This window comes from Amaranthus tricolor, chromosome 16 (genome assembly GCF_026212465.1).
Source record: "Amaranthus tricolor cultivar Red isolate AtriRed21 chromosome 16, ASM2621246v1, whole genome shotgun sequence".
NCBI classification, from domain to species: Eukaryota; Viridiplantae; Streptophyta; class Magnoliopsida; order Caryophyllales; family Amaranthaceae; genus Amaranthus; species Amaranthus tricolor.
Window position 1 is genome coordinate 10,752,011 of NC_080062.1, and position 15,569 is coordinate 10,767,579.

Here is a 15,569-nt window from a genome sequence, read left to right on the forward strand (position 1 = left end):
TAATCACGACGTTTATTTTTTTGAAAAAAAATATCATTACATCGGATTAAAATAACGTAAAGGTAACAAAACTCTTCTCTTTTGTTTACCACGTAGAAAAGTCGAAAGATAAAAGTCACCACGTAAATTAAAAAATATTTGTCTACCATATAAAAAACCGAAAGTTCACAGTTGCCACATAAAATTACCCAATAAATTTTAATATAATTTTAATGATAACATCATAGGAGTTTGATGGGAAAATTTTAGTGAAAATTGTAAGATAGTAAATTATATGAAAAAAAGTCAAAAAAAAAATACTAATATAATAATGATAACATTCATAGAATTTGGTGGGCAAGTTTCAATGAAAATATGACACGTATGTAATTTTGATAGAAGATGACGCCAAGAGTTTTTTGGATTAATAATATATTTACTCCGTTATTTGCTTGCAACCAAATATTGTTTTGTGCATTTCAATAAGTTTGTCAAATTGTGTATATCTTGACCTATAAATAAATAAAATATAAAAATTTGATATTATGAACGTATGAGACGAAATGAATAAAACAAGATCGCACATAATTATATTTTTTTCATATGGTAGCCACAATATGCAAAATATTTTAAATAATAAATAGTTCAAAGGTTAGTTTTGGTACAAGTAAAAAAGGACAAAGGAAAAATATGAGAGTGTTTAGCAAACAACTGATAGCTAATTATAGTGACTAATTTGATCAGCTAATTTTAAACTCCCTACTATGAGCAGCTTGTTAAAAAACAATTTATTTTTATCAATAAGCTGTTTTAACTAATTAGTTTTGCAAACATTAGAATTAACTAGTTTGACCACTCAACTCTCCATTTATATCAAAATAAAGTAATAAACTACAATTGCTAAGTCTATTTGCCAAATGCCCATGTATAAGGATAGACTAGGATTCCCTTCCGTCCAAACCTGAATATCACAATTTATATCCATTTATTTTTCTTGACAACCATCCGATCCACCTTGCTTCCTAAATACGTACAATGTCAAAATTACAATTGCCAATAGGACCAACATTGCATTTGCATATTTATTTGCCATGATGAAATAATTCTTATGAAACAAAGGCTTAATGAAGCCAGCATGAACTTAAACATTAATTAATTATTGTTATACACAGACAAAAGCAAAAGCAACGACAGTACAATTTGAATATTTCCCACCTCTTAAGGAAACCATATAATTCAATATTGATAACCAACTGAAGTTCTACAAGACTGATATTATCAAACAAACAGCACAAGGCCAAGAGTTGAGCTTGAATAGAAATTTGCAGATTTGTCCCAGCTCCTTCAAACCAAATAACAAAAGGAACATGGGACCGGACCCGCTTCTCAACCATGTACATTCTACTCTAACCAGAGAGCATCATCAAAAATAAGCTCCAAAACAAAACCAACAAAATTTTCAATTTTCGACAGGCTTACTGGTTCTATTTTCTGGGGGCCTCCGCCACATTCTTCTGCTGGACGACATATTTTTCAGAACGATGGACGGTTATGAAACATCGACTAAGCCCTGTTCAAGACTATTACTTTCTCTCTGCCTCAGATCCTTGTTTCAAAATTAAAGTTGTCGGCCATCAAGTTAAGACTAACCAATTAAAGGCACAGAACGTTGTGCAAGATCCAGTAAGAGCTTGCGTTGGTTCTCAGTAGTATGAGGAAGACTTGCTCGTAGCAGCTCTACAGGCATTTCCTTCTTAATAGCTTTTGCCACATCAGAACCAACACTAGCCATGTTCGACAATGCCAGTGGTTGCACAATACTATCATATTTGTTTAAGCAATATTTCAGGAGTAGGTTGAAAAATTCATCAAATGATGCCTTCCAGAAGGCTGGATTAGGCATATTATAGCTGCTAGCAGTATTAGGGTCTTTAAGTAGCTCAGCTGCTCTATCAAGTACAGACTTCACAACAATAGAGGCACCATCTCCAGCAGAACTCCCAATGGGGCGAAGTGGAGGTTGCTCTGACGAACAAACAACTGCGGCAAGGCAAGCACCCAGCCCATAAAGATCCATCTTGCTGACACATGATGATACAACGTTCACAAGGTAAGAAGTTGCCAAGGCGTTTGCAGGATCAGATGGAAGGATACCAAACAATAATCTCAAATGACGGAAAATTGCCATGCAAACAATCCGGAGGAGATCACTTCCAGGAGTAAGCATACCAAGATACTTCGCAAGAAGTTTCCGTCCCTTGGGGAGAGAAATTATACGTAGGAATACAAGATCATCTTTTGGAGTTTGCCCACTGTTGTCAAGTGGATCTACAAGCTGAAGAGAAGCTGCTAATCCTTCCAGTTGGCTTTGTCGTCTTTGTCTCAATTCAGCACCACCATCCGGTAATTGATTAAATTGAAGAAAACGGTCTATATCATCAACATCTAGAAGAAGACAAAGGCAATCCTCAATAGTAATTCTTGCTGCCAACAAAGGTTCCTGTTCGAGGGGTTTATTAATGATTTTTTGATCACTGCAGCCAGGGCTAGTTGAATTCAAAGGATCAACTTCAAGAAGTGGTTTTGGCCTGCGGATAGACGAGAATAGAATCCTTCCCAATGCCTCGACTTGGAGAAAAGGATGAGGTTCATCAGTAGGACGTGCTCGTGGTGGAAGATCTCTCAGTTGCGTAGGGCAAAAATGATGTTTCAACCTTGCACCAGCAGATTTTTTAAATAAACAAGCTTGGTGGAAATAATCATCTACATAAGGGTCATTGCTGTGAGTTGCAGCCAACTGCATTCTAAGAATATTCTCAATTTCATCAGCTGACATATACTTTGACCTGAATAACGGCCACCCACCATCAGTTCGCTGGCCATTGGTATCAAAACCCGGTTGGGGGTACCGTAAACTTTGTCGGTTCTTTTGTGATGATCTAGGTCTATCTCTGAGATCAGGAAGTCCCATCATGCCATCAAATTTATTCATAATGGGTGGTGATTGAGAAATATGAGGACCATATAGTTGAGAATTTACCCCAGTTATATTACCATAAGGTTGAGGAATTGAATGGTGCAATCTATTCGCCTGCTGCTGCTGTTGAGTAATCAACTGAGGTCTTAATCCATTCTGATGAGGTAATTGATGCTGCAACATATTGTTCATAAGATTAGCATGATTTAGCCATTGGCTAGGAGGGCGACCATCCATAGAATGATCAGGAGGGGAGAAATGAGGTAAATTAGTAGAAAGATGAGAACCATGAGGTAAACCAGGCAAAGGACCAGAAAAGGATGTTTGTGATTGCAGAGTCATATGTGGTCCACCAGAAAGGTACAAGTTGTTTGGATGCGTGTGGTTATTTGGTAAAAGCATATGCGGCCTACTACCAGAAAAAGAAGGAATGGAAGACCTAGGCATGGGAATTGGTTCACTGGATAAATTTTGATGACGTAGGGGAAGAAGCTGAGGAGGAGGCTCAGGATATGATGCAGTTCTGTGCAATCCCTTTGACTCAGCAACACAAGCAGAAGTATAAGGCTGTGAAGACCACAACTTGCTTTCAGAATCGTCTCCATGGTGTGCATGCTGATCATACCAGGTTGAATAATCAACATCCTGCGCCCAGTCAGCTGCAGAAGAACCTGAAAAAAAAAAGTGGTTGAACTGAGCTTAATTGACAGTAAATAAACATAAGGATACATAAAAGCATGTCATACAACTCAGGAAAAGATCAGAACTTGCCAAACAGAGATAATGATAGAACTTCTTAGCAACCATGCATTAATATCTGGTCCTGGATTATGATAATAATGGCCAAATTTAGTATATGAATACATTGTGGCCAAACTTTCTAGCAACCATACATTGATATCTGGCCCCGGATTATGATAATAGTGGCCAAACTTAGTATATGAATACATTGTGTTAAGCGTGCTCACTCGGGAGAAATCCTTGGTCAACAAAGGTTGCGTCATAAGTAGGCGAAAGTTTGATTTGAAATAGGAAGGAGTACAATCCAACTTATACATGTTGAATGATAACATAACTCATTTTATGAGTAATCTAACAAACACAAATAATGCCAAAAAAAGGACAAAAAGAGAGAAATTTAAAATGTTCTCCAGCAAGTAGCAACAGAACAATCAAATGAAGAAAAGCAACGGAACTATCAAAGGCAGTGTATCCAGTATAAAGTCTTTGTGACTGGTCCTGAAAGAAAAATAAATTAACAAGGCTAAATCATGACAGAATCCTGTGGTAAAGTAAATGCACAGCAGGACAACCAGCTAAGAACCAATGGTTGCAGTGAGGAACAATTATATTAACTATCTAACACTACTAAATTCACCCTTCTGAAGTAAATGTTAAAATAAAATTTATAGAAAAGGGAAAAAGGGCAATGTGAGTTTCACATTCCCTCATATTCTTTTATGTTTTCCTTTCTTCCTTAACAACTTGCTTTCCGACCCAAAATGATGTACTTCTACAATATAACGTGTACATTATTAGGATAACAATGGTATATATACTTTTATTATACTCCCCATTATATTCCAAATACTTCGGGCCCAGCCTTCAAACTTCTAAAAAACAATAAAAGAAACAAAACAGCCAGATACAATAAATCACAAGCACAAAGATTTTACTTATTAAACCTTTAGATAATTATATCATACAGAGACAAGGTCTCTATTTTAACAAGAGACACATAAAAGGCATCCATAACCAAGCCAAATTCCAACAGAAAAGGATGGAAGACTCCATTAGCCACATACAATATAGTAGTCAAGTGGTATATGCTTGTACTCACTTTCTCGAGACGCCCTATCAGCAATAAGCCGAGGTCTTGGTTCACTGACTGTCCTGTTCAGCTGCATGAAAAAGAAGTTATGAACAGAGGAACCAGAAAAACTTTGAAGGTTTATATCTTTGCTGACATGAAAAGCATAGGATTATAGGGATCATGAAATGAAAAGAAAAACACCGTATGTAAAAGAGAAATATCACAGATTGCTCTTTAACATAGGATTATAATAAAAATTCATTTATTGAATCATGTGCACTCTTATCATGTGAGGCTGCAAACAGTATTGAAATCAAGGGACTTTCAGAAAGACTTTGTTATTCAAGGATAGTATTGCAAATATCCGACCCAATCCTACCGCCGCCTATGTGGGAGCCACTTTAGTGGCATTGGGCTGATGTAATACTGCTGATATTACACATTCAAAACTTTACCTTCTTTCTAAAGGCAACATGCAGATTAATAACATTATAGCTGAGCAACGAAAATCAAAGCAAGACTTACATATCAATTAATATTAATATACTATCTCTCGATACATCCTTGTAGCAAGGATCAAAATTACTAAATTTTTCAAATTATGAACCCTTAATATAATACAAGTGAACACGTTTGCACTACCAGGAAATTAAAAGAACATTAAATTAAAAAAAGAAAACAATTATAGACAAAGTTCAGCTTCAAAAAACCAAATACAAAGCTTGGAGGAGCTCATGTGATCAGGTAAGTTTTGAGAAAGCAAGGTATAAAATTAGAAGTTAAAGACATAACTAACATTGCACTGCACCTTGTCTACTTTAAAGCAAAAGATAAACCATTTGACATAAATACAACTCTTTAGACTGACCTTAAACTGGATTTTACCTTGATTGAAGTTGTTTCTAATTTGAAGGTTGTGCTATGCAAATAGATCAGACTAACTCAAAAATTGCACCATTCCACTCTCCCACTTCTTTAAATAAACATTCTTATTTTAAAACACAATGGCATTTCAGAGTCTATGCAATGGAATATGAGAAACGTAAAAACATATAAGAAAGAACAGACAGGAATTGCAATTCAATATTGCATAATATCAGTATATCACCAAGATTAATTAAAATAACATGGTGGCATCGTGACTGACCTTTGACAAAGCACCAGCAAGATCATCAATATCTGAAAAAGATTCTATGCCATCAACCTGAAGAATCAGAACTCCAAAATTCACACAGAGCACTAATAAAACACCAATTACACTTTGCATTCACATTTCATGGTTTTATTTTTCAGATAACATTTAATAATTGTATACAGTAAATAGAGATTAATCTATTAAAAATATCATTAACAGCATGCAGAGTGTGCCCCATCTCAGAAAAATGATACAACTCAACACAATATTAAAAACAAAAAAAAAACAGCACACTAAAGAAGCAGAGTTCCAAAAAATGCTACTAAACTCAAAAACTGAGATCCCTTTATGAGCTTATCGAGACCTATGAAACTCAACTCGGTAAGCGTTTAGGCAACGGTAAATGCTATTTATGGTGTTTGAAATTCTTTTCGAATTGTGGAATTGGCAAAAATAAATTATTTGGAGTATAAAACAAATACTCATTTGGCCTCAAATCCTGAATAATTACCAAGGTGAGCTCCAAAACACATCCACGATTCTAGACGCACCGCGGAACAAGAGGCACAACAGATGCATGCCTTTTTGTCGCCTTCATCACCTCACGCCACTACTCGCCTCTTTTTTTTAAAAAAAAAACTCAATCTGACTAATATTACTGAAAAACAATCGGCCAATCATACAAAACCTAATTTCTGCTGCTTGACTGCTCCAGCTCCAAACATCCTCTCTCTACAGCTCACCTGCCACCTTTCTCCGCCAGCCGCCTCCTGCTGTCGATCACCATCCGCCATGTAACTTCTCTTTTCTTCTCCTTTCTTCTGTTTTATTTAATTTTTTATCTGTTTGTGATGCTGTCTACCTCGGCTGCTGTATTTTTTAATCTTTTCTCAGCCTTTCCTATTACCATTGCTGCTGTCTTTTCTTCAACTTGCTTTTGTTTTCTTTTCCTTCTATTTTTTTTTTTAAATTCTAGCAACCTGTTTTTTCAAATATATTTAAAGAGTAAATTTATTTCTCAAATTTATTGTTTGTATTACACTTTATCTATGTTATATGTTTCTACTTTCTTATGACTAAAATGTTCTTTTTCTTATTAACATTGATGAGCCAAATTTGATAGCATGATTACCTACTTCATTCCTAAATTGATGAGCTTAAATTTTTTACTTTTTCATAATATAAATATACATATACATATAAATACAACTGTTTAATTATAGCCATCTGATTATATGATACAATATTCTAATCAAATCTTTTTTCAAGCATCAAGAATCACTATTTACTTTCTTTACCTTTGTCTTAGTTTTAGTTTTTATTTCGTTTGTTAACTCAAGAATATGTTATCCACTTATCGAGCTATCAAATGACTTTATGTGCTAAATTAGTGTTAATCTTAAATGTTACTATAATATGAATTTCATGTTGTTTTGGAGCTTTTTAGCAAAATTGTGCCTCTTGCATGCTAAAAGCCCGCATCTTCGCCTTGCACCTCTATAAAAGGACCTTTTGCGCCTAGCACCTATTTAAACTAATATACATAGGAAAAAACCACTATCGTGGAAGCATTTGCGAAAATGGCCAGTATGCGAAAAATAGTTATAACGGAGTAATAACACGAATCGCAGCCGATGCGGTGTGATTTTATGAAAAAAAAATGATATAAGGGAAGTTTCGAACTTAATAATTGCATTTCTATTGTTGAACTACTATTATTATTATGCAATACTAAGCTCATAGCTTTTACAATTGCACTGTATGAGGTACTTTTAGCGTATCTATAACTATATGTTAATTATACTGTTTAACAACTAAAATTATAAGTAACTATAACTTAAGTGATCAACAAAATTTAATGTAATATTACAACTCTTGGGTTGTCTTTTCAAATTATCAATTCTACGCTTTCTTGCATTGTCAAGAATACAAACTCTCTCTTTCTCCCTCAAGTGCAACCCAAACATGGAACCATTACCTCTTCCTACTATTCCTGCCATCCTAGTGTTTGCCACCCTTCACCAAACCTTAAATAAGATATCTCAATAAGCTCTTTATATGTTGAGGTTCATACAATAGTTATCCGCATTCAAGGAGCCTTACACCATACCTGATTTTTTTACCCTTTACCTGATCTTATTTCTCATAATGATGAACCAAGTGTTAGTGATCAATGGTCTACTCATTTATTTTATGATGGCAGCTAATACTTCTTTGTAATGGAGGAAAGAGGGTCAATACCTTTGTTATTAAGAAAAATTCATGTACAAAAATCATGAACGAAAAATCTTCAATCATTCCTCACATGTCTTAAGTTTGTTTGCACTTTCCATACATATCTTAAACTATATTAAAATGACCGAACCTATCTTAAAAGTGCATAAAGTAGGAAATATCACTTACGTCAATATACTTCTATACCATAATCAAAGAGTTTCACTACATGGAATACCATATCAACCATACAAGATCACTCTCAACATGAAGAGAAAATGAGGATGGAGAAGTGACGAAAGTCACTAAGGTCGTTGATGATAGATCAAGCTTTGAAATTTTTTAGTAATGTAACAATGTAAAAACCTTAATGTCGATTGTCGGTAATAAGTACCTTAAAAAGTAAATAGTTGTAATGATTACAATTAGAACTCTTTGCATCATAAAAATTATCCCAAAAACAGTTATAACTGCCTAAAAAATCATTGAAGTGCATTATATAATATGACATCAACCAATGAACAGTTAATTCAAAGGAGAAAATCATCAAAAAAGTATTAATCAAAGTCAGCTTCATCCTTTTAGAATTTGGTAAATACGCAATACTAGGCCATAAAGAAATGGGGCGAAGAAACACAAAAAGTAGGACGACAAATGTAAAATAAGGTGTGTTTGAAGATTATTGAACGAAGAAAAACTACTAACAATCAACTAAGAATTGAGTACTAATCCGAAAAAAATCTGAGTTCATCAATTTTTCACAGAAAGTTTTTACGAATACCCACATACTTTCAGATTTAGAGTACTCATGGTACTAGTATAATTAATGGTACATATAAAACAAGCTTGAGATATGAAGTGGGAGTAGGATCAATCATATTTACAAGAGAATTAAAAAATGGATCATGCGCAAGAGATTAAAGTAATAGAAGCACAAGCGGTAAGAGCATAAAATCAAAGTTGGAAAAGGAAATCAAAGAATAAACCTCTTCATGGTCCAATTGATAATCATCTTCAATTCCACCCACAAGGATTTCTTCATCATCATCAAGTCCTCCCAATTCCACTTCTTCAACAATATCATTCCCAAAGAACGCGTATTGAGACGCATCAAATAATTTAGAATCTGCAAGAAAAGGCAGCAAGTATGATAAAATAGTTAAGAATCTACAAGATAGGAAAATTTTCCAAGACATTTACCAAATTTAAACTCAAGCCTCAGCGAATAGCATACACAATATAATTAGTTACATACAATTTCGTCCACTACCTACATCAAGTATTTATATACAAAGAATATTCATGATTTATAGTATCAACATCTAGAATAGATAACATGCATGGAGTTTTATGCTCTCAATTAGCGCAACTTAATGCCTTAAATATTTTCATCACTAACTAGGGTAATGTCGTGTAAAATCAATCCCTCTGGATCCCACATAGGTGGGAATCAATTAATGGCATTAGGATGATGAAATGTTGTGGCAAACTTGTAGACAAAGTCAACACATAATACATGTTAAACTAATATTTAAAAGATAACACTAAACTAATACTTCTATTACAATTTCATCATATTCAATCTATAATTCTCAATGAAGCCAAAGATTAGACTCATAGTTCTTTGACTTCAGGTTGAAACAAAAAAATCTTCTTAAATTAAACGCACTTCTTATTTACGCGAAGTGGAAATGCTGTTTTCAATAAAGGGTCATTCAAAAATAATCTCTTTGTTTTGTTTTCAATAAACGATCATTGTGTGTACATTAAGATGGGTGTTTAAGTGTGCTAAAGTGTGGAGTTAAAGTGTGTTTAAGTATGTGAATCAATGCATGAAGTTATTAAGGTATTGAAGTGTGACTTAAACATGGGAATTAAGAGGTATGATCAATGTACTTAATGAGGAAGCTTTTAAGTTTGCTGTATGAGGTGCTCTAACAAGGCATCCAACGAAAGCCACTTGCCTTGAACGAACTGGAATACACGGACACGTCTCTGGACTGGCGTGTCCCGTGTCGGACACGTGTCGGACACGGACACGCGACGGACACGCGAAAATCCGTGTCCGACACGCGAAATGAAGTGTCCAATATTTTAATATTTTTTCGGACACGTGGACACGGCAAGGACACGGAAGGGACACGACAAGCAGTCAATGACACGTTTTTTAAAAAACAAAATAAAAATGTCCGTGTCCGTGTCCGTTTTAGTGCAACCTAGGCAACAAGTTCAGAATGCTCTAGGAGGATCAGCAAAGAAGTGCTCAATCGAGCATGCATAGTACTCAAACGAGCACATAGTTCAGAATGTTCAACGACAACTTGAACAAGTAGCTTGGTAGCTCGAACGAGTGGCCCTATCTAATGGCCTAGGATTCTTTTTTTTAGGACATTTTTTATACTTGGAGCTGTTATATCTTATTTATTCATAATTTTAAGTATGAATACTCATTAATGAAATTAGTCTCAATAAATAGAGAGCTCATATGCTCATCCACAAAAATAACCCCTAGCCTAAACAAATAGCCTTAACCATCTCATATTATCAATTGTAATACTTTATTGTAAGAGTTCTTGGAAATCCATTGTTATAGTATAAATCAAGATACTACACACCTCCGAGGACATAGCCTACATTGGGTACCTCGTAATTTTTTGTGTTCTCTTATTGCTATTTATTTCCAACAAACATTGTCTAAACATTGAAAGAGTAATTTGTTCATCAAGGCACTTCATACCTTGGATCTTAGTGATATAAGAGTTATTGTTTTAAACTCTAGACTTACAACTCCATGTAACCTAATTATTGCATAAAGTAAATTGGCATTCCTCATCATAAATAATAACTTACATCTTTAACCTTCCATCTTAAATTATATCCTATTTTTTCACGTCAATTTTTTTGTGGTCTTAATCATCTATTAGAGATCACTAATATATTCACTACACTACCTAGACGGGCTACACGCTTGTAGCTAGCTCATACATAGATGAATACGCTGCATAAAACCAAAAGAACATTTAACTCTAACCATTTTGTAATGATGTCATATCATACTTTGAAGCAATTGGAATTTAGCGAATCTTTTAGAATAAAATCCAAATACTTTGAGCCTATGCTTATTGTATTTAAACTTAACTAGTAAATGGCAAATTGTGTTCTAAAAAAGCACATTCGAGGCGTGCCTAGACGAGGAGACCACAAAAATGCCTTCCCGAGTCTAGGTGCAACAAGATACATGAGGCGAGCTAGAGTTGCACCTTTAGCGCCTTGGACTTCATGCGCCTAGAGGATAAACAATTGTATATTTGATTAAATTCAAATTTCAGCTATAATACTTTTTCTTTTGTAATTTAGTATTAGAAGAGAAAAATATTTCATTTTGACTACCATTACATCCTCTTCTTTCTTTTTCGTTCATCTTTCATCTTTCTTTTTGCAATTGTTTGTTGGGATCTGATTTTCCTTCTACTATTTTAAATCTTCCACTGCCAGATTTATTTTTCTTAAGGAAGAACCGAAGATGTGTTGTTTCAATATTGAATATGATGAAACGAACATTTTCTATGTAACTAATATAAGAAAATGAGGAAGATGAATGCATTTGAAACTTGATTTTTATATAGATTTGTTTTTCCTTCACTAAAATTTGCATTGCTTTTTATAAAGTGTTTTAGCGTTGAAATTTCATAAATTACATCAACGACAGGCTTTTTCTCTATATTTCTTTTACAGTTAACCGCCTTGTAATTATTAGTATTGCACAAGCTGGCAACATCAAACTAGTTTATCTAATTTGACATACAATTTTACTGAGTCGTTAGGAGATTGTGATGACTTGGGTCAAAGGGTCCAAGGACAATATCGACTTTTCACTATTAATTAGTCTTATGTTTTGTTAGCTAGATTAGTTGTTATTTTGTAGTTGTCTCTTGGGGCTTAGGCTATATAAAGAGCTACCCTTGTAATAATAAACAACTTGTGATTTGAGATTAATAAAGGAAGTGTCCTTTTAGGAGTTACTTGAAGTCTCCATACTATCCAATTTCGGTAACGGATACGACTTATCTATTACAGAGATGTATTAACGTAAAGTAATAACTTAATTTTTCACCTAGTTTGTTTTTAACCTATTATATATTCCAGCCTGGTGAAAACCATAACCATAAAACCGTAATTATATATTTCATGAAGTAGGATATAAGCTGGCAGGCAGCAAGCCCTACTTTAAATAATACAAAACAGCCCATAAGGTTGAATAGGATATAATATTAGGATTCTTAGTTGAACTCGAAAGAATGAAATTCATGGAAGCCTAATCTTTGTTCTTCAACTTTCTCTGCGGCGTCACTAACACTAAGGCTCTCACTCCACCACTTTATCTTCTACCTTCGTCCCTTATCAATTTTCTATCACCAACTTTCTCAAGTGCTAATTTTCAAGATGGAATCAGAAGTAAAATCTTTTAATATAAGTATTCTACTCTCTCTTTAAGGATTTTATTTTAGTTTTGTTGTTTTTTGAATTTTTGGTTGACTTTTTTATTTTTTTCGATTTGTATGTACTGGTTTTCTTAGGTTTTGTTGAATTTTGCCTCATTTTTTTATTATGTTTGTATATTGATTTTTTAAGAGATTCTATGTACTCGTTATTTAAGGTTTTTCGGAGTTTGCCTGAATTTTAAGGTTTTCTGAATTTCATGTGATTTTTATTATGTAATTATGTTTGTGTACTAGTTTTCTAGGGTTCGTATGTGCTGGTTTTGATGTTTGATAACAAGGTTTATATCTAAATAAATTAATATGTTGGTTTATGTTTGGTAATTGTAGATGTCGATGGATGAATCATTCATATTTGTGATGAAAATGAAGTGAATGATAATGATGATAATGAAATAAAAAAGGATAATGTTGTGAGCAAACAAAGAGGAAGCCTGTGAAACAAAAATCCCACATATGGGATCACTTCACCAAATTTAGGTTAAAAAGTGCACTAAAAAGGAAAAACTGTAGACTAGGCCAATTTGGTCTGGTCTGGTGATTTTTAGACCGGAATTTTTAATTTTTATGCTAAACCAGACCAGGTCGAACTGTGTGCAGCCCTAAATTGAGATTAGAGATTCCAAACATGGTTTAAATACATATCGTTCAACCATAATATAATGAGGCTACAAACATACACTAAGAGAGTAGTAAGGAAAGAGGCGTGTGAGGAGCAATCTTACATTAATAGTATCTATGTGGATAGACTAAGCCTCAATGCAAATTTTGCACCTTATGTGCCTCATTGAATTGCCTTGCGAGGTCATGACAATCGCATGTCCAAGTTCACATAATACTAAAGCTAAGTCAACTCTATTAGTTGAGTCTAACCTTTTTACTAAATATTTTCATCATCTAAACAGTATTTTATAAATTATACAACATTAACATCCAAGTTAATTTGTATAGATCCAAACAGAACCTCATAATCTTTATGCTATTTGTTGAGGCAAATTCAACTTGGGCATTAGTGCCAAAGCACACTTCATTTGAATAGTGAAATGGACATAATAAAGCAATGAGGGGGATCCTTCAATGCTCAAGCTTAGCTGAACCAATAGAAGTCACACTTTTATTTTCATATATAAAACCAAAGCTTAATAGATTTCGAATATTTCCATCATCTCACACTAATTTAAATAGTTCCATGATTTTGACATCCAAATCATTTTGCATACTTCATATTTTTATACCCATGCTACCTATTTATAATACATACACTTAAGATTTGTTTCACCAAAAATTTATTTACGCTTACCCCTGATTTCACCTTCTTTTTCCTCAGAATCAGTAGGAAGCATCTCCATAATATATTGATTTTTATCCCCCGTTGTTGACGTTTCTACAAGTATATTGACATAATTATTTAAAGAAAAAAATACAAAATCAGCCAATTAAATGGATAAAATAAAATCTAGGAACAAGTACAAATTTTACCAAGTGTATGATTTTTTCATATACAGATCACCAACAACTAACAAGTTACAACCGGAAATCATTTACAAAATCATTAACAAATTACTTGAAAATCACTAACAAAATCCAGTAAAAAGAACCGAAAATCCAGGAACAGAGAATCATAAAGGAACCAAAAGGCATCAACAAAGTTCTCGAAAAATAGCAAGAAAAATACAGATCAAGAAAAACATTAAAAAGTTAAAACAACCTTTACCTAACATATGATTTTTTTTTCTAATTCATAAATCACGAAATCAAAGATCAAGACCAAGAAAAAATGCTCGAAATATAAAGACTAGAAAATAAAAGTTCATGAAAATCATAATAAGGGTTTTTCCTTTCACAAATCATGTAAAATCAAAGATCAAGACAATAGGGGATATAATTTGTTTCCTAAATTAGACTTCAAATCAAAATCAAGAAAAATCAAAGATCAAGAAAAAGGAAAAAGAAAAAACGAACCGTGACGATGAGAATCTTCGCCTACGAGAAAAAAACGAACGAATGGTGATCGGTGATTGTTGGGCTGCTGCTCCAAGTCGGAACAGGCAAAAGGGAAGGTTAGGGTTAGGAAGAAGATAACATTTCAGATTAAGGGGAGGAAAAGAAACGAAGGAAACGGCGCTCTCAATGAGGGGAGGGAGTGGAAAACAAAGGGGTTATGGTTTATTTTTATTAATAATTATTAAAAAAAACAAATGACATCAATATGGAAATTGAATAAGAAAATAATACTTATCTAACTGAAATATCGATTTTTAGATTATGACTTCTTTAGTAAAGAGTAAAAGTAGAGGGAAATTTGAGAATCTACACTCTATGAATCTTTTCCCATAATATTGCTAAAAAAAATAATTCTCACTTTGCATTATGTGGGAAAGTATTTCCCACAATGCCGTCAACGTGGAAATTTGTTTTTTTTTCAGACAAAAACGCCAATTGAGATGGCGGTTTGCCTTAAACACCAAACAGCCACATGAAGTGGCGGTTTGGTCAAGGCAAACAGCCATCTCATGTCGCGGTTTGGTCCCTGGTAAACCGACACTTCATGTGGCGGTTTACTTGTCTTGGAAATTTTTTTTTTTCATTTCCCTTAAATAATCAATTACGAACCAGCTTGATTTGAAAAAATTAATTGTGTAAATAATGCGAAAATATATTACAATCATGGAAAGTTATACAAGAAGTTCAAATCATATAAGAATATACAAAGTTTGTTACACTACAACCCCCGGCCCCTTTTCACTAGTGGAAAAAAATGTATTTGCTGCTCATCATTTCCTGCGGTTTTTGTGTATTGGCAGCAAAAAATAGGAAAAATGGATCAGAAAAAAAAATATATATATATTAATTGCTGCGGTTTTCAAATTGACCGCATCAAATAACCCTTCACACTACATTAATTGCTCCGGTTTTTCTTGAACCGCAACAAATAACTCTTTAAAAATATAT

The 15,569-nt window shown here is 33.8% G+C and overlaps 1 protein-coding gene across 1 annotated transcript; it reads right to left on the reverse strand.

The window, feature by feature from the left end:
• Positions 1 to 841: 841 nt before the first annotated feature.
• Positions 842 to 14,702, reverse strand: LOC130802381 (protein PAT1 homolog). The gene is made up of 6 exons (XM_057666362.1): positions 14,580 to 14,702; positions 13,918 to 14,001; positions 9,105 to 9,244; positions 5,917 to 5,973; positions 4,797 to 4,857; positions 842 to 3,627 (listed from the first exon to the last, which is right to left on the reverse strand). The coding sequence occupies exons 2-6, from the start codon at positions 13,964 to 13,966 to the stop codon at positions 1,625 to 1,627; spliced, it is 2,310 nt and encodes a 769-aa protein (XP_057522345.1). The 5' UTR covers positions 13,967 to 14,001; positions 14,580 to 14,702; the 3' UTR covers positions 842 to 1,624.
• Positions 14,703 to 15,569: the final 867 nt, after the last annotated feature.

Bases quoted from the DNA above. Each gene is read 5' to 3' on its own strand.
- LOC130802381 (XM_057666362.1), bottom strand. From the start codon at position 13,966: ATGGAGATGCTTCCTACTGATTCTGAGGAAAAAGAAGGTGAAATCAGG. The intron at 9,245-13,917 runs GTAAGCGTAAAT...CTTTTCTTGCAG, and splicing joins AAAAGAAGGTGAAATCAGGG to ATTCTAAATTATTTGATGCG. The intron at 5,974-9,104 runs GTTTATTCTTTG...CTGATTCTTCAG, and splicing joins ATCAATTGGACCATGAAGAG to GTTGATGGCATAGAATCTTT.